This window comes from Apteryx mantelli, chromosome 5, assembly GCF_036417845.1.
Source record: "Apteryx mantelli isolate bAptMan1 chromosome 5, bAptMan1.hap1, whole genome shotgun sequence".
Taxonomy (NCBI): Eukaryota; Metazoa; Chordata; class Aves; order Apterygiformes; family Apterygidae; genus Apteryx; species Apteryx mantelli.
The window spans coordinates 56506507-56534483 of record NC_089982.1 but is presented as its reverse complement, the minus strand read 5'-3'; the positions used below and the strand labels follow the sequence as shown (position 1 = coordinate 56534483).

Here is a 27977-nt window from a genome sequence, read left to right as displayed (position 1 = left end):
CTTAGTTATTAGAGGTCTTGAGACTGCACTGTAACCATCAAGAGCATAAGGCCCGACTCTCTTCTTGGGTCAATATTCAAACACTCTACTATAACTGATAAGTTATGGTAGAGATCGGACAAGAATTAGCATCCTGAATTTTAGAATCTTATACATTGAGGTTAAATATTTGGTCTTAAAGAAAAAGTACTATTTAGAGACCAGCTCGTAATGTAGTCCACACCTGTCTAAAGCAAAAACTGATGTGAGATGAGGTTTCTATTTGTAGTATCTCCAGCAGTCAAACAAATTCAAATGAAGAGAACAATCTCAGAATTGATAGATCCAGGTACAAAAGAGAATGTAATCTTCCTTGGTAATCAAGAAACCATATTGATTATACTGACTTTTCCAGCATCACCCCATTTTAATAAACTGAGTTCAGCACAAAAATATTTGAATGTTTACAAAAAGTTAGGCTCAACACTACAAAGAAACAGAGGGTAATATGGTGTAAATATGCACAGAAAGTGCAGCACTTAGATATTGGTCCCTAGCTTCCTCAAGTCTTGAATAAGGTCTCTCCACAGTGCACAGGAGGAGAGCTGTAAATCTCACTTTTTGAGGCATGTATAAGCCAGTCTACTGCTGGCAGGCATACACTAGACATGATAAAATACTGAAAATAGCACATGCCAGAAACTCCTACTCCTCAAAAGAGTTTAAGCAATATACTCAATACTTCCAGGAAGTAATTTTTTCTCCTCTTCATTCACACTCTATACCAAAAATATTTAGATTCTTTCCTTATGGCATATTTTGTTTTTGTTTTTTTAACTAGAAAAACTCAGTAGGGTCATTCTTATCTTCCAAAGATAGCTGAAAAGTGATAAAATTGGAAAAAAATATATCCATTAAAATACAGAACTCAGGCAGCCAGGTCTTTCTCACTCTCAGTGACTGAGTAATGAATCCTTTTCACTTCCTGTCTTTCCGGCTCAATAACTACTTCAGTTTGCCTACAAAGTAGAACCACTTCATCAAGGAGGGTGTGTGGGAGGACCACAGCCTGATGATTAGGACAATCTCAGAAACAAGAGGTATGAATTTGAACTCCTCAAGCTAAAAAGGGAGATAAATGCTTTTCTTATGCATTTTGAATGAATATTCTAATGGCTGCAAACCTATTTAAGGGTGACAACCGCTACATTCTTTTACATTTAGGTTTAGGCATGAGCTAGGCTTGAGCCACTCAATATTGAAAAGATACACTGAGGCGCTTCTGGATACACTCAGAAGCAAAATGGTAGGTACCTCAGCAACCATCTTGTAAAAAACTTCAGATGTTAAGGATTTTAGGCACATCAGATCCAGGTGGCAGCTGACAAGGGGTAGGGAGGATCACATTTTGGAATTAAATGCCAGAGTCTCATTTTAGACCTCCAAATTCTCTACGGATCTAACCCATAAGAGTCAAGCTAACTCACCTGGAGTCCTTGACCATGGACAATTTGAAGCTGCTCTTGAATCTTACGCAACTCTTCCTGCTGCCGATGAATATTTGCCTCTATCATGCGTGTTCTTTGCTCTAGCTGATCCTTTAGATGCTGCATAGCTCCTAACTGAGCTGAAAACTGAAACACAGGCTGTAGTGCCATGTATAAATTAAAAGCTGAACAAAAAATAATTACATTTGATTTACAAGCGGTAAATACACTCCTCCACAGTAGCAAAGAAAGCAAGCACTGTTTTTTAAACTGCTAACAAACATCATCTGAGGACGAATTCATTAGTATAAAAATGTCACAGAACACATATTTAATTTATGTCATATTTAATTGATGCACCAGAATTATGGAACTAAAAAAGTCCTTAGCAGAAGAAATTGACCAGTGTCCAAATAACCAAGGCTCAATAAAAAATTACAAGTCAGTATAACTGGCTACAATCACGGCTACAAATCAATATAACCTCTTGACACCTATAGCGTACCTCAAGGATATAGAAAGGTCTTTCCCCTGTCCTGCTACAGCTGTTCTTATTTCATAGAAGTGTTTCATAGACTAAGTTGTGTTGTGTTACAAGCATGTGTGTGGAAAGGTATCAGTGTAGTACATGTACTCCAAATCCACACCCTAAAATATTTCATCTTAAAATGTTTTTACATCTATGTTCTTAATGGCCAAAGCCAAAACAACTATTTCCACAAAATAGCAGGAAGAAAAAAGAAAAATTTCCAACTTGGGAAATTTGCTCATTTCATGACAATACTATTAAAGGTGACCATAGCATAAAGGAAATGCTCATCAAAGAATTCAGTTTTTGAAAGAGAAGTTAACCTTATATTAATGAACAAGATCTTTTAAAAAGTCAGTCAATTAATAAACCAGCTTAATCCATACCTGGGACATGCCGGGCTGAGGCTGTAAAGCTGCAGGCTGGGACATCATTGGCTGTGCTAATGGTTGTCCAAGAGACTGGGAGCTTAAAGACTAGGATTTAAAAAATTGTTCCATTACTGGAAGAGAATGAACTTCACACTTGACATGAAGTATTTCTTTACAGAAAGTGTCATTTCCAAAATAGCATAATATGAACATAGGATAAAAACAGGTAAGCGTTTCCTCAAATGTCTAACCCAACACATTACAGCATTAAGAACACACAAGAGCAATTGACTAGATAGATTATCTCTTGTTTTGCTGCTAAAAATATGTAAAAGCAGTAGGTATAAAACAGGAAAAACAGAAATTGCTATTAGAACTGTTTAAAAATTTCTTGTTGGTATTAAGGGCAAACATTTTTTTCAACTATTTTTGAAGTTGACACTTTTGATTTATTTTTAAACTAGTAATTTAAACAACGCATATTTTAATAAATGTATTATCTTTGAAGTGAATGCATTAATTCAACTGAAACATGAGCACCAAATGCAGGATGCACGTTATTTTCTCACATTACCAAGATTTCAGAAACTATATGAAAGTATTTGCTAATATTATGAGAGGCATATAGCTATATGAATTCTCTACAGGGACATACAGCATTATGTTGATAATTATTTATATAAAAATACAGAATCACCTGAAGAAGCTATGTGACAATGAAAGCACAGATTCAGACTCAATCTTGCAAACCCTAATGCTGAAAAATAAATACTTAATTTAATTAACATGAGTATATGCTTAATTATGCTACTCCCTTAAATTGTAATAATTTGAAGTCAATTCTGATAGTCAAGTGAATATGTTGCAGAGTTTAAACTCTGTATTTTTCAGAAAAAAATAAAATGAAGGTTATATGGTTTTAACAGAATCTTTTAAAGGTGAATTATACAGATTTAAACATAAAAATATTTCTCTTTAAAGTTACCTGACTACTAAGAGATGATCTTCTTTGCGCAGTCTTTTCATGAGCAGATAAACTTTGCCTTGGAGAAGTGCTAGTGTCCACTGTCATTTTAGTTGGCGTTGCTGACATTGGTCACAGTTAAAACAAAAAGAGACATGTTAATAATAATCTCCACTCTGCAACACAATACTCAAATCACATGAAACATTTCCTGAATAAAAAGCCTGAAGGCTTGTACTTTTTATCTGAATATCTGACAATAATGTAATCTGATGGCCTGAAATAAGATGCTCTGGAGCTGCTATTGTAGGTTTAGTAGTAAAAGTCACTATACAAACTCTGAAAAAATAAGCAGCCAACAGATCTCTGAACTATCAGTTCAGCTGCTGAAAAGGACATTTTCACTCACATACTTTTAATAAAATAATTAACTCCTAGATAAGTATTTAATTAAAGTAAATAAATCAAAGAAAACCTTCACTGAGGCGGCAATTACAGTTTCAACAGTTAGTGCTTACATGAGTGATCTGATACTGCAGTATGTGAAGATTTCCTTGAACTCCTGGAGGAAGCAGAAGGCGTGGGGCTGTTATCAAACCTTTCCAGTGCTTCTTTGAGGCTGACTGTGTTTATGCGATTGTCAGACCCAGAGTCCTGACTCTGAAGGAACACAAACGGTAATTACTTTACCTGGTTCGGCACACAATGTATGTTTCTGTTAGCAAATACCTAAGACCGTTCTGGATCATATCAACCTGTTACACAGATAACTGTGCAAAAGTAGTGTCCCATTTGATATCTGAAAGCTTGCAATTTCCATTTGCGGCTTTTATCCTTTAAAAGGAAACCAGAATAAAGCCGTAAACCTAGAAACCAAAATGCATATGCCACACACTGACTGCTGTGCTGACCTTCTTCTCTAGCAACTCAGTTCACTCTCAGTGACGTGCAACTAGTGAACTGCTTATCCTTTTTCCGGGGAAAGATAAGTTAACTCTACCATGAGGAGCACTGCCATATGAAACTTGCTGAACTGCCAAGAGAAAACACAGAGTATCTGCACAAGCTAACCTGTATAAGATCCAAAAAGCTTCCAAGGACATTTGTTTTAAAAGAATTTTGTATGCTCCTAAGAAGTGGGAGAGGGACACATAATGGAACAGCTCCTGCTTTCCTCCTGTGAATTCCTCTATTTCGTCTTTGTGTGTTTACCTTCTTTTTTCAGATTATGGGTGCTTCCAGAAAGGGAGAATATTTATGTATTTAAAACTAACTCTGCAGGAAGCAGATCTCAGTAAGGACTTATGGACATTGCCATGTTATATAAATATATGAAAATGAACAATCAAAAAGAAGAGGAAGAGTTCAGGGTAGAATAATGTTAAACAAACATCTTCCTAGATTTCTTTGATCATTTTACATAGTCATATTATTTAGAGATCAAAATAATTACATTATGTGTAAAGGACAAAACACTTATTTCTTTCATATTAAAAATAACATATAAGCAAATATGCAGCAGCAAGAAAAGGTAAAACAAAATGATTCAAGACACTCACTTTATCTGCTGTTATCTCTGGAAGAGACTCCTCAATACCAAGTTCTCGCCTTCTTTCTGCTCGAACTTCTGCATAACTAGAACAGCAAACTAAATATGAGTGCTATATCCTTGGAAGAATTAAAAAATACACCTCAGAAAACAAATTCCTCAGATGTACCCTGCTTACAGGGTATCTCGGAAAGTTTTGCAATGATTCTTTGCACCGCCATGATTTTTCTTTCTCTCTCTCTCTCTCTGCAAAAAAATACCAACAATACAGTTCCCATACCATTAGAATTTCTCTAATTAGAAAATTTCTCCATATTATAAAAATGACTTACCTTACAACAGTGTGTGTACAGACAATAAACTCAGGCCGGGAATTCCACTGATGATACGTGATATAGTAATGTGTTTGTAGCCAAATCCATTGTTGTCCCTTTGTAAGGAATCTATAATAACATGACTTCCCTTTCCCGTATTGCATTACTAAAAAGTAAAGAATAAAGTTCGTTGTTTTTCTAGTCAGTAAATATTACGATTACTTAATTCATATTATTTCTCAAATTCGTACGCCTCAAATCTATGTCCAATCTGACACTTTGACAATGACTAAAAAAGGTTTAGGAAAGTAGTTTTCTACAAGAAAATCTGCATAGCATTTGTCAGAGAACTGAAGAATTCAAACTTTCATTTTTTGGATTTTATATGCCGTAAAGAATTTATACACAAGAAAATTAAACACAGCTTTACTTTATAAAGAAAATGGTGGCTAAATAGTAATTTTATTCTGTTACATGTTCAGGCACAATTCTTGTATTTATTAAATACCACAGAACCTTTAAATGCTTTTAGAAGACTTGGAGAAGTATTAGTCAAAGTTCTGAATTTTCTGTGGCAATTGAAAAACAATACTGAACTGTTTCTGTAAATAAAAGGACCTGGACAACAAATAAAGGGAGGCAAAGAAAATGTGACAGGAAGATGATGGCAGATGAACAGTGAAGGGAGTGCACTGAAAGACTGGGATAGAAGAGGAGAAAAATACTGAGAAAAAATAAAACCCTGAAAAGATGTTAGATTAAGAAAGAATAATTAAGTTATAAAAATGAAACTATAGTATAAAATGCTTTTGCAATTTAATTAAATAAAATTTAGCTCAGCTGTGCACTTCAATTCACCATAATTAAGGATTTAAATTGCAAGAAAGAGTTAAATCTTGCAGTTGTGTATTAAAAAAATATCAAGGCCAGACTACTATAATGTCAAATGAATGGGAGTGAGGGCACTTTATTGTGAAATATATCACAAAAATTCACTACAACAGCAGTACAATTTAACAAGCTTATAACTGAACATCCATAACACAAGTACATTTTTGTAGCAACTTAATCTTACTTACAATGCTCGTGACATTTTGCCAGATTATCTAGATCATCCACATGATAATAATCATAGCCTGATGTTCCCAAAACTTCAAATGGAAGATAGCCTATTATTGGAGGTGCCCTAATTAATACAAAAATTAATGTCATTTTATTTTCCAAAAAAAAAAAAATAGTTTCATTATATAAGTTCTTGTTTACAGTATGAACTCTGAAAAAAATTAAAAATTAAACCCAACACAAGCTATGAGTAGTTAACGCTGATTAGTGAACTCTAAATATTACAGCCATTGCTATGATTCAGCTACTATTGCTGCTATACATAGAAGGAATTGCACCTGTGATCCAAGAATAGGAACTTCCATTCTAAGCTATGTCTAGATGTGAACTCTTCATTGGGTTCTTCAACAGTGCACATTTCCTAAAAAGTAAAAAAATAAAAATCTCTCTCAAAACTGCTCTATTCTAATTCATAAGCTCTTTTGAAATTCAGACTTACCTGAAGTTAAAAGATAACTCCATAATAGTTATAATGTTATTTTTAGATAGCTTCACTGTTTTTGCGTGTTTAGATATACAATACTGAGGTAGAATCTAAACTCAGCTCTGCCAGGCTGACACGTGGTTGATTTTAAATGGAACAACCCTGGCGTGAGATCAAACTCAAGCTCAGTATCTACAGCACTGAAGTACAAGCAGAAATCAATAGTTCTTGCAGTTATGCTTTTACTTGTAACAAGCAAAAGCAAAGACAAAACACTCCCAACCAGACACTATGATTAAAGTGGTAGATACCACTCATGAACTCATGAACAGTAAGAGAACCGTCGTATTTCCACTATAAAAATAGATCCTCAGGATATTCTGTGCATTGTTTTAAATGCATTCCACTCATCGGTATATGTGCAACTAGTTCAGGTCAGACAATTTCTGTTGTCTCTTTCAGAGAGATAAAGATGCCCTAGTAAGTACTGTGCCTCTTGCCGAGAGCACCATGGAGCAAAGTACCCCAAGCCGGTCCATTCTTTTGCACCAAACTCCTACTGACTGCATTCCAAGAAGAAAGTAGGCTACGTAACACAATCATACCTACAAATCCAGCCCTCAAAGTAGTACACACGCACTAGAGATCAGTAAGTCTTTCTTTTTTGGATGCCTGCACGTTTATCGCACTTGTAGGAGCTTGCAACAGTATTCCCGTTGGCAGGAACATAGTAGAGTCTATTAATGATCAGATACCATACCAGTTTCCTAAAGATTGCATAAGATAAGGAAGCTGCTGCTGCACGAACATAATACTCATGAGAGATGTGGATGGACGGACCACACTGCTGCTCTGCAAATATCTATAACTGAAATAGTTCTGAGAAAAGATACATAAAAAGACTAAAGAACTATGAAAAAATGATCCATTTCAAAATAAATATGAAGACACTACCCTCCTTTTCATTCTTTCAGGTTACAATGCAAACAGTTTAAGTAGTTATTTATCAGATCTTCAAATAGGTATTTTGAAGTTCTATGGTTACCAAAAAAAAGTTTTTTTCCTCACCTTTGTTGGCATGAAATTTAAAGACCACAATTAGAAAGTGACTTATATGATAGAGGTAATGTACAAAATCACTCTGGGCACAAAGCTGTGACTCTTGGCATGACTTCTAGTTAGCAATACAACTTCTGAAACTACCCTTATAACCTGAGGTTAACCTACTTCCCTAAGATTACACCATTTAATAAAGCGCTGCTAATAGCAAAGTAAAACAAAGGACAGAGAGCAAGTGGGTATCCTTCAAATGTACTTCTGATTTGTTCATTCTTTTAATATAATTATTTTGGCACAAGTCAAAACAAAAGTAAAAATAACTAAAGTGTAGGTACTAAAAATACAGTAAAAATTACTGTGACAGAAGAGACAGCAGCAGGTTAGTATCTGATTACGCTGCTCATTTATATTAATGACTTACAAGTATTCCACTGTAAAATGCCCCTGGGCAGAAGCTATCTTGATCAAGACATTTAGAAGTTGTCAATAAGACATCCAGAAAAAAAGGACTTTAATTTTTAACAGAAAGTGTTCTGGTAGAATCTTTTTGCCTGGATTAATCTTGCCTTCCTGATAGGATTCAATCCTTCACCAGCCAAATTGTGAGATAAAGGTTTTAAAGAATGTTCATAGGCAAATTCCACCACAAGGAAGGTATCAGAGAAATAATCCCTAAGCAAAACCTGCAACACATTTTGTTACAGAAAGGTCAGTGCTGGGGTCATATGCAGAAAATAAATCTCAGTGTAAACTTTCAGAGATTACTTTCATTCTCATGAATACTGTGGCTGTCCGCAAAAGCGCTGTTTGCCCTTGTAGGAGAGATTCTAGGTGTAAAATTCCATAACTGCAAGCCACCTGAAATATGTGGAAAAGGTGGCAGATGAGCAGGCAAGCTTCACCTTAAATAAGGCAATCCAGCACTAAAATGCTTATCTCGTTACTGGCTACATCAGTCGCAGGTCTGCTCGTACTTAGTACAGATACTGAGATGGTAAAGTTCCTGACATAACACTGCTTGCTGGAGTCTAGTCAATACTAGTCTCAGCAATATCAGAAGGTATCAACAAAGTCTAAAGCAAACAGATTGTCAAATTAAAAATCTTCATTCTAATTTTGGTCCAGAAGAGTCACAAGAAGATTACTCAGAGGAACGACATTAATAGAAACCCTTAAGAGGGTCTTAAAACCTCTTTAACAAAATTTATTTTTAGTTACCGGGGGATCAGAAGTTCAGGTAATGGGGAATGAAACTTTGGCCAGAATATAATCTGTAAGGTTTTGGCCCTCAATAGAGTAAGACCGACCTGAAAGAATCTAAATGGATGTTCCTCACTTTCTCAAAGTTCCCCAAAGAGGTAGGATACACATAAGGTTTCCTACAATGCATCCTAAATTGTGAGACTTTCGAGACTTTAAAAAAAACAAACATCATTGCAAATACTGCAGTCTTTTTTTCACAAGTTTTTCACGAAGCAGAAATCATACATCTAACATCTCCATCAACTGTAGGCATAACAGGAAGAGCAGTATTTAGACCCACGGACTTCTGCATTGGAAGAAAAATGTCAAATGAAAGTTTCCATGGCTCTGGAAAAAATAAATAACAAACTCTCTTGCATGCAGTACGGAAAGATCCAATTCCTACATTCAGCATGACAGAACTGAGGAAGTTTATATGGTTTCCCCACAGGCTCCCTACTAGGTTTTCAAAGTGCAAGGTATGCGCACCGTGCCTTCAGAGGTTACCACCAACAGTCTTCAACTTAACACACTCAACTTACATGCAGAATATACAAGTGTTCAAAGAAGAGTTCCACATGACAGACAGCTGGTTAACTATGTGCCATATGCCATACACATTTCATGGCATTTCTTTACAACTGAATTGTAACAATAAACATTAAATACTAGACTACCTGTTCCTTGATTAACATATTCATACACACACACACACACTCTTGAATCACAGACTATCCTGAGTGTTTATTTTGACTGACTTTGGTGAGGAACACTTGGTAAAGTCTATAAATCTCATATACATTCAGTTCTAAACTTGGAAGGTCATCTGCATTGTGCATTAGCAGTTAAGCAAAATGTTCTCTTTAAATAACTGAATTATTGAATAACAAACAGTACTGCAGCAAAATGAGAGCGCTTTACTACCTCAAATCTAAGTGACAAATAATGCAAGCTTTGATTAAGACCTACAAGATTTGATTCTGTGTCAAACTACAGTAAGATCATCAGCAGCATAAAAATTCATATCCAAGTTTCAACTAAAATTATTAATTTTTCCAGTGAAAGTAGAATCTCAATCTCATCTTTGTGTTTAAGTTGCTAAGTTACATTCCTATGATCTTCTTTTAAATATACTTCTTGCATATTACCATTTTGCACGACTGTTTAGAAAAGGTGCTCACCATAAGCAACTTTATTTGATGCTTTGCATAACGTCTAACCTATTCACTTGCGCAATAAGAAACAAAGATGCATTCAGTTTCAAATAATGAAATTCTTAATAGTTTTCATTTATAATATTTGAAGTGTTGTGTTTGTTCACACTGAGAGTTTCCCAATTACAGTATATTTAAAAGTTACTCTGTCAAAAAGAGCTGTTTTTTATATCAAATACGAACTTAAGGGTCAAGTAAGTAATTTCATTTGCGCGTACCTTGATAAACTGAGGTGTAGCTAATCTAACAGTGGCTACGAAGCAAACTTTGTCTTCATACGAAGGCCGATGCAATCGCTGAACAGTTCCTTCAAAACCGTTGTGCGCCAAGTTGGGAACTGAGGAAAGATAGAGGTCAGGACAAATTACAAAATAAGCACGGAGGAACGCGGCAGTAATATCACAAGACAAATGGCCCAATATTGGGCATTAGATCTAATGCAGTTTGCCTATAATTTACCATGCATTAGGAAAAATGCTGCATGTAGTATATAGGCATACATACATAGTAATAGCAGTAGTAGAGTAGTACTGAGAACACAACCATCAGGGAACCTTCTCTAAGTAAACTAAAATTATACTTAACATGAACTAAAGTTACAGTCAACACAACAGTTTTGAGAAATTAATAATTGTAATCCTTCTTGATAACTACTAAAAATGACCGGAACACACCCTCTTCAAAAATATCTTTAAAATCTCCCTTTTAAATCAGCTTTTGCTAACTTTTTCTTTGGAACTCTCAGGTAAGTATTTATTTTCTAGGCTTTTATCATATTCAAATGCCAAGAGCTGAAGACATAACTGAGTAATGGAACAATTGAGGGCACAGGAATTATGTATGTGAAAGAATCAGGACAGCAGGTGGAGAACAAACAAATCCCACCTATTGAATCACAGAGCTGGAAGGAATCACAGGGGCAAAGGATGGACTAGAGCTCAGAGCAGAGCAGCTCTATCTTTTGTTCCCAGCAGATATCCATTCTGTACATCTTTAAGAAGCTCTAATGATGAGGACACCAGAACACTCTCATGCTCTTCAAAGTCTAACTGGCTCTAGTTCAACTCTGAATTAGAACTTCTACTATGTAAACTGCAGCTTCTTTATGCAATTTAAGCTTATAGCTCTTCCTCACTCTTTCCATCAGGTAGAGAAAAGCAGTATTCTCCTTCCTCTTTGTTTTATCTTATCCCGTCTCACTCCTCTGTTCTTCAGAGTCTATCTTATCTTTTAAATTAAATTTTTTAAATTTCTGACTGCTTTCATTACTCTTCTCTGAACTCTCTCCAACTGCTTTACTTCCTCCTGATGTATAGTGTCAAAAACTTTGTCCCAAATGAGGACATACTGGTGCTAAGAAGTGCAGAGGTATTATTTCACATGTCTTAGACCATATTTGAGAAAGTTTTTTTCATTTTCATAACTATTTGGTGAGTATTGGTTACTCATGTTCAGCTTGCATTCCACAGTAATTCCTTTTTCTATAGAACTGCTACCTACCTGACTGTAAGCTTTTTTTTCCCCCTACTTGTATAGTTGGTTTTTCCTAAATGTAGTTCTTGCATTTGTTCTTACTCAATAGCTTTATTTTTTTTACCCCCAAAACAATTTATTTTCTAAATTTCAGGTCGGATTCTTATTCTGTTCTTTAGCATTCTTGCAGCTTCTTCCATCATGGCATGATCTGTGAACTACATTCAATTATTCAGAACGTGAATGAAAATACTGATTAAAAACAGATGCAGAAGAGGTCCATAAAAACTCCATTTTGACAGTAAATATTGGTAACTTTTGCAACCAGTTCTGCAGCTACTCTCTAGTAATTTCAGTTAACATGTGCTTCCCTTACATTTTTGTGAAAACATAGTATGATAATTGTCAAAAGCTTTATTGAAGTCCATCATTTATTTGTGCTTTCTCGTCTTAGCCACACAGCATGTTACCCATTGGTATAGGGAAGTGAATTAATTTGATGCTATTTGCACCTGAAAAATCCACAATGGCTGTTATTCAACTCCTCCTTAGCTTCCTGAAGCTTACATACAGTTTAAGTATTTGTTCTGGAGTATTTCCAGCTATTGAATTGCAACTGACAGCCTCTAGTTTCCAAATGCCTTCTCTTTCCCAGACCGGCACCAGGTTTGGCCTTTTCGATTCTGTGGCCTCCTATCCTTCCTACACTGTTAGATATTTGCATTTGGCACCAACGCTCAACCTCTCCCTATTCTGTGGGAAAAATACTGATGTTATATGGAAAAACGTAGGTCTATTTACCAGATACTGTCTTTAATATTTTAGAGGGTGATCTATGAGAAGGATGATTATTAATCACACCATGCAGCCCATTTGTCCGGCTGACCAAATAAACATGCCTCTCAAGTAACTAGTCAGCACAGGCTGGCCAAACAAATTATAGCTGCTACAAAGGCAGAAATAACGAATATAAATAAATTCAGTGGAAGGGAGAAGGAACTTGGTCTGGAAAACTGAAATTCTATAATGGCCCATCCACTGACCTGAATAGTAATTCCTGTCACTGGAAGCACAGAATTGAAGTGGGGGGAAACTCTACATTTTAATTCCCACTTCACTGCAAGAATAATGACAACTGCAGGTATTCAGTACCACTGACCCTCAAGTTATAGTCACATGCTTAAACATGTGACATGTAAACATATTTACCTAAATTCAGGCTCCTAATTTTAAAGTGTTGGCTTAAATTTCTCTTATGCTCTTTAAAATGTTTTACAGGATACTAATTTTCTTTAACTGAAAGCATGAAATATAATTACTACATTTTGCATTCAAAGGCACAGACATACAACACCTGATATGCAGTTCTTCCTTCTTTTTCATTAAGAGAACACACAAGTGATGTCCCCCTGTTTCAAGTTCTTACTTTGAAAGACAGATTTCACTGCTTCATTAAGTTTGCACAATGGTCCCAAGTCTGCTTAGCTTTGAAGCTGCCCATATATATCACTTTAATGTGGCTGAAATTACTTACCGTTATTTAAACACTTGAAATTTCCTATAAATTTTACATATTCATATGTAGGTTGCTCTTTTGGATCTATCGTTCCTCGCAGCATATGGCAAGAGAATTCTAGTTGATTTTTTGCTGAGAAAAGAATAAAACAAAATTAAAATGCTGCGTGCTTGATGAAGCACACAGGCAACATGAAATGGAAAGCAGTAACAATTAAGTTGCATGTTTTATTGATTGCTACAGCCTCTGCTTTTTACCAGCTTGGTATTAACTAACCTAAAGGAAAATTCCTTTAGAATTTGTGTGTGAAGGGGCTGAACGCTAATGCTGCAGAGAACTATTTTAAAGAAGGATTCCAGAAACAGCTGCCCCAAACATCAATTTACTGAAACACACTCCAATACCCAGTAGCCTGATATGGTTTTTTTCTTGCCAACTGCTAGAACTGCATAAATAGAAGTTATATAGACAAGATAAGTATTTCTAATATATATGAAACTCATGGAGTGATACACAATACAGGATGAATATTTCACTCTTCAGAAAAAAAGAACACAAAATGTGCTTCCATTCAAGCCACATGTTTCATTCTGTAAGCCTCACCCATTTATTTCTGCTTAAATAGTACCAGAAGAAAGAATTGATAATATGTGATACAGAGCAGATTGTTTTTAGCACCGCTACTTACATTTTAAGTACTCTGGTGTCAATGAATCACTTTCCAGCAGATGAGAAGACAACATTTTATAAATTTCTGAATGTTCCCCCTCTGGGATAAAATTGAATATACTCTGATCCACAAGATCAGACTGAAAGAAAAACATATAATAAATATAATTATGCAAGTCATGCAATGTCACAAACCCCACTACTTTAATGCAAAAAAAACCCCACAGGTCAGAAAAAGAGCTATAAAACATTACTGACTCAGCAATCCACCTACTGGGATACATATGAATATTCTGCAAGAAAAAAATCTATTTTGATTTGTCTGAATGTTGACACTATGAATCATTTAATAAGTAATGTTCATGACCTAGCAGATATACATACACATTAAAGGATACTGGAGCTTGTATTAACCTCCATGGGATATAATAATTCCAAGTAAAAGAGCATTTGAATTAGAAATTACACAGTGTTGTTTTAGCATTCTCACCTGTCAGTGGTGACCAAAACATTGAAAAAAATATTTTGGAAAAAAAACCAGCCCATCCTCTATATTACATAGGTTACTATGTTGCCATTAATTACATACAATTAGAATTTATTTTAGGAATACATTTATAATCAGTTCTGCAACTACGTACACAAAACTGGCAACAATACTGATGAAGGCAATACAACTGAACAACTATCACATGCTTTTTATGTGCATAAACACACTTCATTAAGTATTCAGAAAAGAATGATCATAGATTGTTTAAAACACAATCACATTTAAAAAGCAAAGGACAACTGTACCTCAGACTTAGGTAAATATATATATATTTTTTTAAACACATCACTTGTACATTTTTCAAAATTCCACAGCTGGTATTATTCATACCTTAGGGGAGCTTTTATTCGCAGAATCATTGTTCAAATATATCACTCCAAAATTTACAAAATACTCTTACCAAAGTAAGACAACTAGCCTTTAATGATAATTTGTCCCTCTCCAAGAAAATATCTGTGTTCCACTTGTCAATTATTCACATTTTAGAGTACTAATTTGCCTCATTTTATATATATAACATCATTATATATTTATATATATAACATATTTTTATATTAAAAATATATAAATATATATTATTGTTATATAGTTATATAACATCATTATCATTTATATATATATAACATCATTCGAAAGTAACTTTAAATAACAAACTAGAATGTTAAATATACCAGTAAGCAACATCACCAAGATTAAGGATGAGTAATATGTGATATAAATACAAAGTATAAATCTAGCCTAAAAAAAGCAGCATCAGCAACAGTATATACTGCTTTTCAGCAATTAATTGCTGTCTCATATAGAGGCAATACCAGATGTGACCTCTGAAAGGTCTTTTACAGTCAGCTCTCAGTTATTTCAGTTACATTAAAGAGAGATACTGACTCTGGTCTGGTACTTCATAATCCTTCACAGGGTGCTGACTGCATTCTATGTTTCCAAAGGAAAAGTTTAATACAGGAGACAGACCAATAGCAAGGAATTGTCCTGGGGGAAAACCAGAAGCTTCAGAACAAAGCAAACATCTGTGCTATAACACCAAGACGACTGAAGATTATTGGTACTCATAGCAGAACATCGCTTGTAGACAAATTGATATGTTAATGAAAGCAGTTCATACTTACTGGCAAATGTTCAAGTAAGGGAGTTACACTTTCAGACACATATATTATACTTCCATCTGTCATAATTGCTAAAAAAAAACCATCAAGAGCCTGAAATTAAACATAATGGGCAGTTAAGCTATACTCAACACGGAAAGAAATTTAGACCAACTTAATTTAGTTTATTATAAAAATGAGAATACCTTTTGCTATTAAAACTTCTGAGTCTTGTTTCTAAACTATCAGCATTATAATTTCCATTCTGTTCTGTTCTTAATCTATGGTTTCAGAAGCAAGACTTCAGCCCATGTACATCTAAGCCACTGTTTCTCCCATGTCCCACCCTGCCCATTATTTTTAGTTCCACCGTCATTTTAAATATCAGAAAATACAGAAAAATTAGCTAGAGGCAAAAGCAAGAAGAGGTAGGAAAACCATGAGAAGGGAAGAACCAATTTCAATATTTAAAACCTCAGCAGTCCCAATCTCACAAAAAAAAAACAAAACCACACAACTTACAGTAAGATTTTTATTGAAACTTGAAACCAGTTCTGACTGCTTTATCTTCTACTTAAACCTATTTCCACTGAAAATAACAGGACTATCTTTTAGTTGAACACTACCAAACATAAAAGCGCGATAGAACCATATTTCTAAATGGGGAATTTTAAAGCTGATGTGTCTTTGCAAAAACATCTTAATCTTATATTACCTTGTTCTGACTTTATAGCCACTAACTATGGATGTGGATTTTGTAAAAGGTCTTGAGAAACACCCAAAATAACTACAAAGCACCTCCTATAACAGAAGCAACTGTCACTAACTTGTTGGGGAGGGGAAAAAAAAAAAAAAATCCACCAAAGAGGGGATTATTTTAAATACAGAAAATTGGAACTTTTTACTTTTTAAATATCTGCCTTAATGAACAGGTTTAACTCTGGAATAAAAATAAAGTGCTTTTCCATTTACTTCAATATTTTTCAATTAACTATTGTTGTAAATTGTTTTAATAATAATGTACAAATAACTTGTTCTTATTTACAAGGAACCAATAGCTAAAACTGAAAGCATATTTCTAATAGTAATCCAACAATTCATGTAATCTTTAGCAAAGTAATACCCATATACACCACTTTTGGAAAGCGTAACATGCAAAGAAATTAAACATTTTTTTATTCAGAAGTTGCAGAGGATGTGCTGAACCATTTTTATAGTTAAGATTTTCATGTAAGCATAACAATTTTTCATCTGACTAGTACTCTCCTTACAGTGATAATTTAAAACATCAATTTTACTTTGGTGGTAAGTACATATATATTTGGACTTGCTCTGTTACAATATTTAATTGAAAAAGCACTTAACAGAAAAGTGCTATTATGTGTTACTCTGTATATATAGAAAACTAGGTTGCTCATCTTCATGAAAGCATGCAATTAAAATTAAAATACGGAAGTGAAAAGATATTCCATTAAACAAAGATTTCATCATGGAATCAATCCCTATAAGGAAATATTTTACTTCCAGAAAAACAGAAGTAACATACCTCTAACATTAACTGTGTGAACTCTTCATTACTAAGGAATGTTGGTTTCCAATCCTGCCGAATTTCACTGGCATCTGATTGTGCAGTAATTTCTGTAATCAAACATACATACAACATAAGGATTCACATTCCAAAAAGTCATTAATCTTTCCACTGCTAAGTTACATACAAAACAGTAGGAAAAAGCAAAAGGTTCCCCAGTCTCCTCCATTGTTCATTCATTAGATATAATGTTCCTTAAGAGGAAGATAAATATTCTCTCTACTATGTCATAAGGAGATTTGTCTTCTCTTTCCTTCTATCAGCTCGTGATATGGTGTTATCAGATGCCAAGGTAATACTAAAGTTGATGACAGTTTGAACAGTGTGGTAAGCAGCAGATTTTGTCAATGCAAAGAATACATTCTTTCCTCTAAGGCTATAATTAAAAGCTGTTAAATTAATTAATTACAAGAGTGTTGTTTTCAAAGACTTGTAAAACAAAATGACCTAAACTGATCAGGGATTTAAAACTCTTAAAGCCCCAGTACCTTGGCCAATGCTGGGCATTCTAACTAAAAATTGTACTAAAAATTGTCACTGTCCTTCTTCTTCTTCCCACCCTTTTCTGTAATCTATACAGAAATAAGGTTACACAAAAAAGGGGGGCAGGGGGGTTAGAAAAAAGACCCTTAAGAGCAGGACAATACGAGAGATTCCCACTGCAGAACTACTGGGAGTCTGATTCGGACACAGAGATAAATTCTGAGGAGTAGAGATTCCTGTAACACTTCAGAGAAATAAAGAGATTAACTTCCCATGCATAGGTGAGAAACAAATGCTGCCAAGCAAAAATAGGGCCCAGGTGTCTGGGCCCAGGCTCTGAAAGCTGATACTTCCTTTTCAAACGCGAACTGAACCAATAAGAAACAAAACCGATTACTAGTTCAGTTTTGATGAGTAACAAGGATATGACAGAAGCACTGGTTATAAAAATAACCTTGAACAGGTAATCACAAATCAAGCATTTACATGAAATGAAAAAAGAATAAAAGTATGTCTCTAAGGCTTTTGATTTTCAAAAGGAAATCTATACGAAGGCTGTAAGCTGGTCTGTTAATTCAGATGGCTCAAGGAGTGCAGAAAACCTGGAACTGAATTAAACGCACAAAGGGCTAGAACAGTTCTGAACTCCGTTGCCCAAACCAAGGGGGAAACTTTACCAAAGAGCTTAGACTAACTAAAAGAACAGTAAAACAACAGTTACATCATGAAAGAAACTGGCAACAAGCAGAGAATTCCAAGCAGAAGAAGAAAGGATCGTCAGATAAGAAGGGCCAGAACTGCCAGTTATCAGATCTCACAGAAGACTTGACTTAATTAACCCTTTGCTATCCACTTTGAAATGATATCACAAAGCAGTAAGAGAGGGAGAAAATAAAGACAATCTATGTATAACCCCAAACCTAAATTTTCAGTCAGAACAAATATATTGAACAACAGATGGGAAGTGAAAGGGCACAGAAATGAGAAGGTCCGCCACCAGAGCAGAAGCAAAGTTCAAGGCACTTGACGCATTCAGTTCACAGGACGCCGACAATCTGCATTTTAGAACTGGAAGTCTGGCTCACTGGCTCATTCTGGTCCACATAACAATCCTACTTTCGAATTAGAAGAATCAGTCGGTTTCTACAGTAGAAAGGGTTTACACTAAAGAAAAGCTGAAGTTCACGTCTTTAAAGAACCATACCATGTTATGTCCCCAACAAGTACGAACGTTCCTTTACACTTCCTGTAATCAGAGCACTTAGTAAGATGCTGCAAAACAGAGTGACCGTAATGTGGAAAGAATTTGTTTCACTTGGATAGCTTTAGAGAAACTCTTAAAAATTATGGCCGAATGTTGCATTCAAAGATGAATGACACTGAGGTTACGTCCTGAGCTAGATACAGAACACAGGAGCGCAACCAAACTCGCACATTAAGCTCAGGCAGCTTTCAGATCCAAGGGGTCCACAATAGCACTGAGCATCCTCAAGAGAAATTGCCAGTTCAGGCAAGATCTGTAAGCATTTATCTGTGGTGTGTATGAATATGAATTTATTGGTTGTAATTATAAGCAGCTAATTCTTCAGCTTTTTTTTTTTTTTTTAATCCAAATGTCTTGTATACAAATTCAAAGAAAGGTAACAGGCAGTATTACCCAGCGAGAAGCTCTGTAATGCAATTTCAGTGTGCTTAGCCCGTTGGTGTTTAAAACAAAAACAAACAAAAAAACCCACAGAATCTACACTTGGCCAATAAACAGCTCAGTTCATCTGGATCTGTTGCCCGTGTACCAACCTTAGCCAATGTCAAAATGTTCAGAAAGAACCAGAAGCAGCACAGTAAATCAAAGCCTGATTGCTGAACACAGTAGGATTTTCAACAGTAAAGCAGCCAATCGTTACCAAACGATTTATTCCTCTTGCTAGGGTCGCTCTGCTTTAGTGTAACAGATGCAGACACCTCAGGAGGCAAAGGAAGCTTCTGACCTTCGCCAAAATTTTCTCCAAAGTATTTCAAGACGAAACACTGCAGAGCAATGTTAGTCAGCACCAGCAGCCAGGGCTCTGGAGACCTTAATATGGAGTACACAGTCACACAGACCTGCACTCAGCCCCATCAGGTGCAGCACAAAAGCTCCAGGCCTTAAAAGGCAGCCATCACCAGAGCTGCCCTCTTTTTTTTTTTTTTTTCGAAGACGAAAAAAATATATATCTATATCTATATCTATCTATCTCCGAAAGCTCTTGGAAGAAAGAGAGGAAGACTGGTGCTGCTGGCTGATGTTTGTTCATTCTAATGAATAAACAACAAAGCAATTTTGAAACAGAACAAACATTTTCAATTTACTGTATTTACGAAAAATTTTGAAAAAGGCCCTAGAACCTACAGACTGACTCACGTAGAGGCTCGATATTACCTTTCTTCTCATTATGAGGCAAATGTTTCACAAAACATTTAAACAGCACAATCAATATTTAATTGTTAAAAAGCCAAATAAAATCTACAAACTCTTGCACAAAATACTCCCCTCCTCCAATTTTAATTGTTATATTTATCCTTTTAATGGCACCATTCAGTAGGTATCTGGTGCTTCTTTAACAATAATGCTAATACAAGAGCTGCACTGTGGTACGGAAAATAAGTGGCATAACATATCTTAAACTGATGAACCACTGTTGATAAATATGTATCTATTTATAATAGCTTTCCTTATTTTCTCACATAACCTAGTAGCTGCTTCTTTTGTCCCTACTTCTTTCTAGGTAGTATGCACGCTCAGAAATTACTTGGGGAAATGGGATAACTAGAGAAAAAGCTCATTTTCTTGAGACAAAAAGGAATTTTTGAGCTCGTTTCTGGCAGTGTGAACTACAAGATGTCATATTAAGAACAGAAGTATAAGAGAAGGAATAGGGATTTTACATATACAGAAATATCAAATAGTCATAGGAAAGTGTAGGCTTGGTGGAAATATATTTTTTGGTAACTCGGATAACAGTACAGTAATGAACAGTACAACATATCTGGGTACATCCCACCATCAGCTAATGCAAGCAACCAGAGAAATAAAAACACAGGAGAGGTGTTCAGAGAAGTTCTTAGTTTTGACACTTCACATGATGTGATAAAAACAAACAAACAACTCACTACTTAAATGCTTACAGAAAGCATTTATAAATTTTCTGTTTGTTTCTTTCTAACACCATAGCCAAAGGATGAGAGATGCCTATGCTTCAAGCCTGCATTCCCACTGCACGCTGCCCTGCTTTGCCAAACGACCTAGCACAGTAACTCCTGTCGGAGAGCACGACGCCCTGCTGCTGCTGCCTTCCCACCTTTGCTAAAGCAGCTGGCTTCGGAGACACCAGGCAGAGGAGAGGCAGCCTTAAGCTCTCTTGGACTAGCCTTTTCTGGGATTTATCTAACTTTCTAGGTAATTGGGGAGAGACAAATCAACTGTTCAAAAGACAGTGTATAATCTAAATATCAGAATAAGCACTTCCAGCAAGTACGTCCACTGAAACGGACAAGCAGGCATTTCTTGTGAAGCAAAGCTTTGACAACTTGTGCCTTATGAAGCAGCTGTATTCTCCAGGGCTTCATCTGTCCTGACCAAAAAACTTCAAGGCTATTTCAAAAGCAAGTGCTACATTACTACATTATGAAACAGACTTGTTTCAAAACAAAAATAAAATAAAAATAAAAAAGAAACCTTAAAGAAAACACAAACAAAAACCCCACACCACTGACTTTTGTAAAATATATTCTAAAAAGATAGTTTTATCTCTGCTACCTAAATATTGATCTTAAAAATATCTTTCTTCAGGAATTAAATTTTTTGATGTTTTCCTGAAATATTTTTGAAACAGTTTCAAAATTATTAATGTTTCTGTGCATTAAGTGAATATCATAAAAATTAAGAATTTAAAAATTCTTTCTTGTTACAAAGAATTACCTTTGTGCTTCCGTAAAAAGTCAATGCTCTTCTGCAGTACAGTAGATTTATCCATCTTTCGGGCATTACCTGGAAGCATGGAGCCCAGTTCTTTGATAAGTACATTAAATTGATCTCTACGTTTCTTTTCAGACTTATTTCTAGACACTCTGAAAAAGAAAAGAGAAAATGCTTTATAACAACTATGACTCCTTCTTATAATAAGCTGCATACTACTGACAGGTTTCTGATGCAAACTGCCCTTTAAGAATCTGCTGCAAGAATTGTCACAAAAATACCTACTCTAAATCACAGTGACCATTTTTGAAGAACAGCCTCTTCACTCTGATGAAGGGGTGCACCTGAGCCTTTAGAATAAAGCATGCTTTGACAAAAACACACATAACTGAACTACAGTTATAAATACACAAGACACCTGAAGTATAACAGTAAAATAAATGCTGATGAATAAGATGGTTATTTATAAAGAATCACATTTTTATTTTCTTTAGAAATTTCCCTGGTAATTCCAGGTATGTAAGTAGAGCACATGTCTTTGCATTAGATAACTTAAAAATTTACCTTTTTGCTTTATCTTTGTCATCTTCTTCCACCAGCCCATCAAAAATGCTTCCATCATTCCTGAAAAAACAGAAAGAAATCATGTTAGAGTGTAAAATTTCTCTCTTGTAGAGGCAAACACAATGAGGAAAGAAAAAAAAAAAAAAACTGAGAAAAGACATCATCTCCGATACATCAAGAAACAGAAACACTTGTTTTATTGTGATGTCTTGCAAGGACCATCACCAGCCACCTGAACCAAAGTTCTCCTTTGTAGGATGTTTAATGAACAGACTGGAAAAAAAAAAAAAAAACTTAGATTTTCAAAGTACCGTCATTTCTGACACAATCCAGATTATCTTCAAGACTGTGCATTTCTAATGAGAACTCGCAAACAATCCTATGCAAACACTTCATTAAACACTTAATTTTATTTTTCCATCTTCTTGATTATTTGCATTATCTTATCCTTTTGAAAGCGTAAGAAAGGACATAAATAATTTACTATTTTTATTCATTTGCAGCTTTCATTACAATTATCAGAAGAATTTATAGTGAAAAAGTAGATTTTTCTTAAATGCTGAAGTACTCAGAATGGAAAGCTGAGGAATATGCTGTACTTTATCCAACCATGTTATTTTGTAATTATACAATTAATATTAAAACAGTAATGATAATTATTGATTATATTTGATTCCTAACCAAGTATCATAAAATTCTTCTTCAACTTGACAACCGTCCTTCCCTGTATTGCTAAAGAGGTCTTAAAATATCAAAATGAGAACATGTTTTCCTTTCATCCTTTCAAGATGCCTCAGTGTACTTCTTGTATCACTTTTGTTTTGTTTCCTTTTATTTTAAAGGCCAGCACAAAACTGTTCTTCTGGTTTCCAAAATTGCTATATAATAGACTTTCACATTTTATTTTTCTGACTTCTTCTCTATGTGCTTCCAGGCTGCTCAGCACTGTCCTCCTGCTAGCTTCTTTGTGTCCATTCTTAATTTTTCATCCTAATGTCTTCCTTTCCTTGAGGCAAATAACTGTCTTTCTAAAAAGCTTACCTCATCTCTGATTTACAATTGACAAACCACTAGCAATTGTACATTACAATAAGCAGTGTTGTTAGGAAGCAATTATTTTATATGTTATTACATAAACCTAAAGCTTTCAAAAGTAATTCAGATATTCCAAAAACCAAAGTTGCAGTGAAATTCAACACAGCTGTATTAAAAAATGAGAAATCAGACATGCATTTTAAAAATTTCACCATCTATTTGCCTTTATTGTTATTCACTCAGAATGGGTTCTTCTGCAATCTTCTGCAAGTTTGATGAAAGTTTAATTTTTCTGAATTCTTCAAAATGATAATACAAAGCATATTAAGGACAGAGATTCACCTAAGCTGCTAAAAACAGCCAGGTCAAGGAATCTAATAGAAACCAAATCTCCAGCTATTACTTTTCCATTGAAATAGGTTATCAGGCCACTTTACTGTCATATGCAGCATCACTAATCATTTAGAAGTATTTGTTTCCCCTGATCAAATACTGAAGTACTAAAAAAGCAAACTGTAAAAGTTAACGAATTAAACAGATGCTGTTCCATGGCTCAAAACAAGTAATACCTTCTAAGATTCACCTCAAAGAGAAAGAACTACTACTTTCAAAGACTGCAAAACAATGCATTTAACTGTCACAGCAACTTTGTCAAAAGTAGCCCAAAACTCACTCTTCTTGGTTTTTACCTGAACTACTGTTCTGTGTATACTAATCATAAAATTACTAAAGAAAACATCCAACTGTAATTCCTCCCCAAATCTCACTGTCTATTAACATACCTGTCTGCAATGGAGCTCATTTTATGGGTGCTTATGGTAAAGAACATAACATATCACACTTTAGTCTTGTGGTAGACATTTGTACGTTTGCCTGTGAGAGAAGAAAAAAATAAAAACATGACTTTGAAGGAACAAACACTCTTCATTAGAGTATATTAAAGGTTTCATTTGCTCAATAAGGTGCTCTTAACCTTCTCCTCTCTTCCAACCATCTCTTCTGCCTTCCCACCTTCTCTAATACAGAATCCAATACCTACACAGTCTGAGCTTTAATATTCATTCTACCTGACTGAGAGCTTAAGAGAACATTGTTCCATTATAAGCCATGATGAATGAACTTGGACTAAGCCAATACAAATCATTTTTTAACTCTGAATTCAGATATATATAATTTTGAAGGTTGAAGAGATATAAAGAACCTCCTCAGAAGTAACACACTTTATTTAGAAACTATGTAAACAGAAAGCATTTGGGGAATAGTATTTCACAGGTATTATTTCATACTACACTTTTTTCTTGAGCACATTATGTTAGACACGTGAAAAAGTGATACTAAGATACCTGCAAGAGTGTGATCTCTATACTGTGTGAACATTATAGTTCAATTAGTCATTTCTTAAGGTAGTCACTTATTGATTATAAAGTTTCAGTAGGAAGGCTTTGTTTGTTTGTTTGGTCAGAGTACACGTGATTTTGAAAAAAAAAAGAATACGAATGAACTACTTATAGTAAGGAAAGGCATATAAACTTAAAATAAGTATCCCATTCACCAAGTACCTTCTTTCAGGTACCCCAAAATTACAAAATATTACAGTTTCTGAGAAGGAAGGACTTGTTTTGTTTCTACAAGTGCCAAATCCAGTGGAACTCCCAGTGTTAATACCACAAGAAACATGGCAGCTGCTACCCAATGATGTAGAGAGTCTGCAAAATATTCCAGGAAAACCTTATCCCAGTTTTTGAACAGAGAGGGAAACTAAGAAAGAAGGCTTATGCTTGGATCAAACAAATGGCCTCAGGGTCTACAACAAGCCACACAGTATGCAGAATCGCTTCACGAGGTTAGTTTTTTCCCACAAAGATATTCATAGCTGAGTGCAGCCGTAAGGCAAGTGGGAGAGCTGTGCTGCAGCACGTTCTACTTCACGGTGCACCACTGGGTGTGCAGGCTATTTTGAGAATGGCAGGAGTGCAGTATCCCAAGGTCCCCCTCTCTTCAACTAATAGGGCCCAACATTGGTTTGCCTTCACCTTCCCAAATCTAGCGTCCTGAAGAGACAGTGGCAGTAAACTATTCCCTCACTCAGACAAGCTCTTCAGAATAACAATTGCTCTGTCCATCTCCACAAGTTATATTCCCCAAATTAGTTGGCCAAGGATTATAAAGTAACAGAATTGCACTATTTGAACATCTGCCAGAAATCGCAGGAGGAAAGTAAGTTACGAAGAAGCTTTTGTTCAAATTTTTGTCAAAAGCAATCAGCAGACAGTCTTCTCAATAGTAAAAAAACCAAAACCAAAAAGCCTACCATCGCTGGCATGAAATTAAGTTCAACATCAAAACACTGATTAGAAAGTTGTTTTCACTTAGCTTACACAATGTATTTACTAATTACATTTTTAGACCTACATCAATTTCCAAACAAATCTGGTATCTAATATTATAGGGATCAAGGGTAATATGAAATTCCACAGAACAAATGAGAAAATTTCACATTAACTTGCAAAAGAAAAATACATAAATAGCTAATTACAATAAACCTTTCACCTGTGATATAAATGACATTTTCATTATGCAGAATCAGAATTTAAGAGTCAGTATTTCCACTTTAGCAAAGTACTCCATTTCTAGAAATCAATAAAATCATTCACATGTTATGGTATCCAGATCCTATGTCAGGACTGGCTACTTAGATTTGGTATCCAAGACAAACAGTTAAAAGTACTTAAAAGACTACAGGAAAAAGTCACTAAGAATCTGAAGTGCATTTGTTTTGTTCGTTTCAGGGCCTGATCCTTCTCTCTTTGCATCCAAAAATGCAAGATGATAAATTATCTCAGCTCTTATACAAGTCAATGGATACAACTGCAGAAACAATTCCAATGAAACTGGTAAACTTTAAAGCAAACACTGCAGAAATGAAGGACTTCATGTATTTCTCAGAATCAAGTTCATTCGCATTATGGAGAATTAAAAAAAAACAAACCACTGCTTCACCACAGCTTCTCAACCTTTCAGTATTGATGATGAAAAGCCATAGGAATTTATTTATAAAATGTAATTTTACCTTTTACACTTTAGGGCTCGTTAAAGTGTGATGATCAGGGACGAAACACTGCTTCTTCAGACAAATAACGCAGAGTCAAATGTATCCTCTTCTGCAGAAGAGCATTAAATTCTGAACTGTGAAAAATCAAAAAGGAAGGGTTTTTTAAGTTTTTAAATCAACAGTTCCAAAATATTTGATTTTATATAAGAGAGAAGTAATCACTCCTATAAGAGTAATTTATAAATGCAATATTCTGCTTAAAATAAATATCCCAACTATTTCACTACAAGAGTGCACCTTGCTTTAAAGTTCTTCTCTTTGATAAGCAGAATATTTTGAAACAATTTCTGTCTTAAGTTCTCACTTAATACTCATCTTAAATCTAGATGTCATGTTTACTTCCGAACTCATTGTCTCCCACACCATTTAGATCTTCAGTTCCACTTGTTACATTCAAAGTTTTTCTTTACACTAATATTTAAACACCTTTTTTTGCTGAAATTTGCAAAACTGGTAAAGGCAATGAAGGCCCAAGTACGGCTTTTCCTCTCCAAGTCTCCCAAATTGCTACTCTCAGGACTCCAGAATGTGTAGAAGGCTGCTGCCGGCAATCAAAGTTGCCCAGCTGCATTATTGCTATTCCCTCAGACACAACCATTAACTCCTTTCAAAAACCAATTCAGAAACACTTAAATATTTATTCTAAACTTACCTTGCAGATGCACTCTTCCTACAATAACTGCACCAGTTTAATTATCACCAGTTTCCAGTCTCTTTATATCATTACTTTTCATGTAAGTGCCTTTTCTTTTAGTTTCTTCCCTTAAACAAGCTACTTTCTTTGCTTTTAAGCCACCTGAAGTCAGTTTTTTCCTCCCCTGTATCTGATTTCTCTCTGCCTTGTATACTGTTCTAAAAATAATTTCAATGTTTTCTATCCAACATATTTGAACCACTACTTTTACAAGTTTTATTTTAAAACACATTAAATTTTAAAATGTATGCTGCACTCTAAAAACTAAGCTTATGCTACTCTTAAATACTATTAATACTAATGGACTTTACTGAAAATATCAGAAATATTTCTTTAAAAAATAAAATATCTTTATTTGATTAGAAAAGTCAAGTTTCTCCTTTCCCTGCACCTAATGGAGGCTTTTAAATGGTTAACAAACTGATGAAAATATTAACATAGGAAGTTAAAGCAGAGCAGAATGATCTGCTAAAAAGAAAAAAACAATTACAGCATGCATGATTCAGTGAAGCCACTCGTGCTTTTCTGGCCAAATAACCTGCTGGCCCATTGACCTACTTTTTTAGGTGCTTGCTGCCTCCTCTCCGATTTTGTTTTGTTCTGTCTGACAAGTGCAAACATTAATAGTGACAAAGAGTCCCTTGGAAGTCAAGGTTACAGAGACTGAAACATGAAACCTATGTTTTTAAACTGTTCGGAGTAGAACTCTGCCAGCTTTCCCAGAGCTCATAACAGAGTTTTAATGAGGAAAATTTTAGACCTCATCTCTGCAGAATGTGGAGGGTTTTTTTTTTTTTAAACACAATTAAACACTTAGGCTAAACAGCACAGAGCTTAAGCACAGAAACATACTTGGTAATGTATAAAACAGAATCAAAAAAAAAAGAGCAAGTTAAAGGACGTTTCAGAAGGGAATTCAAGTTGAGAGGAGGGGAATATGTTTATGTCATAAATGAACATAAGCAAGCTTAATCCAGACTAAAA

The 27977-nt window shown here is 35.0% G+C and overlaps 1 protein-coding gene across 7 annotated transcripts in view; it reads right to left on the bottom strand.

Moving 5' to 3' along the window:
- CLOCK (clock circadian regulator) overlaps nucleotides 1-27977 on the bottom strand; it is a 68597-nt gene that overhangs the window by 8557 nt on the left and 32063 nt on the right. For 4 of the 7 annotated variants that reach the window (XM_067298039.1, XM_067298040.1, XM_067298041.1 and 1 more), the window contains 17 exons: nucleotides 26258-26373; nucleotides 23970-24060; nucleotides 22153-22212; nucleotides 21592-21740; nucleotides 17109-17200; nucleotides 15587-15676; nucleotides 13932-14052; nucleotides 13262-13375; nucleotides 10473-10591; nucleotides 6594-6676; nucleotides 6273-6379; nucleotides 5212-5359; nucleotides 4890-4965; nucleotides 3849-3990; nucleotides 3352-3452; nucleotides 2382-2471; nucleotides 1467-1625 (listed from right to left, as the gene is read on the bottom strand). In XM_067298039.1, the coding sequence (XP_067154140.1) occupies nucleotides 1467-1625; nucleotides 2382-2471; nucleotides 3352-3452; nucleotides 3849-3990; nucleotides 4890-4965; nucleotides 5212-5359; nucleotides 6273-6379; nucleotides 6594-6676; nucleotides 10473-10591; nucleotides 13262-13375; nucleotides 13932-14052; nucleotides 15587-15676; nucleotides 17109-17200; nucleotides 21592-21740; nucleotides 22153-22212; nucleotides 23970-24016 (1698 nt within the window). In that variant the 5' untranslated portion in view covers nucleotides 24017-24060; nucleotides 26258-26373. Of the gene's footprint in view, nucleotides 1-1466; nucleotides 1626-2381; nucleotides 2472-3351; nucleotides 3453-3848; nucleotides 3991-4889; nucleotides 4966-5211; nucleotides 5360-6272; nucleotides 6380-6593; nucleotides 6677-10472; nucleotides 10592-13261; nucleotides 13376-13931; nucleotides 14053-15586; nucleotides 15677-17108; nucleotides 17201-21591; nucleotides 21741-22152; nucleotides 22395-23969; nucleotides 24061-26257; nucleotides 26374-27977 lie in introns of those variants that run through there. The other 3 variants (XM_067298044.1, XM_067298037.1, XM_067298038.1) reach the window with 3 other exon arrangements.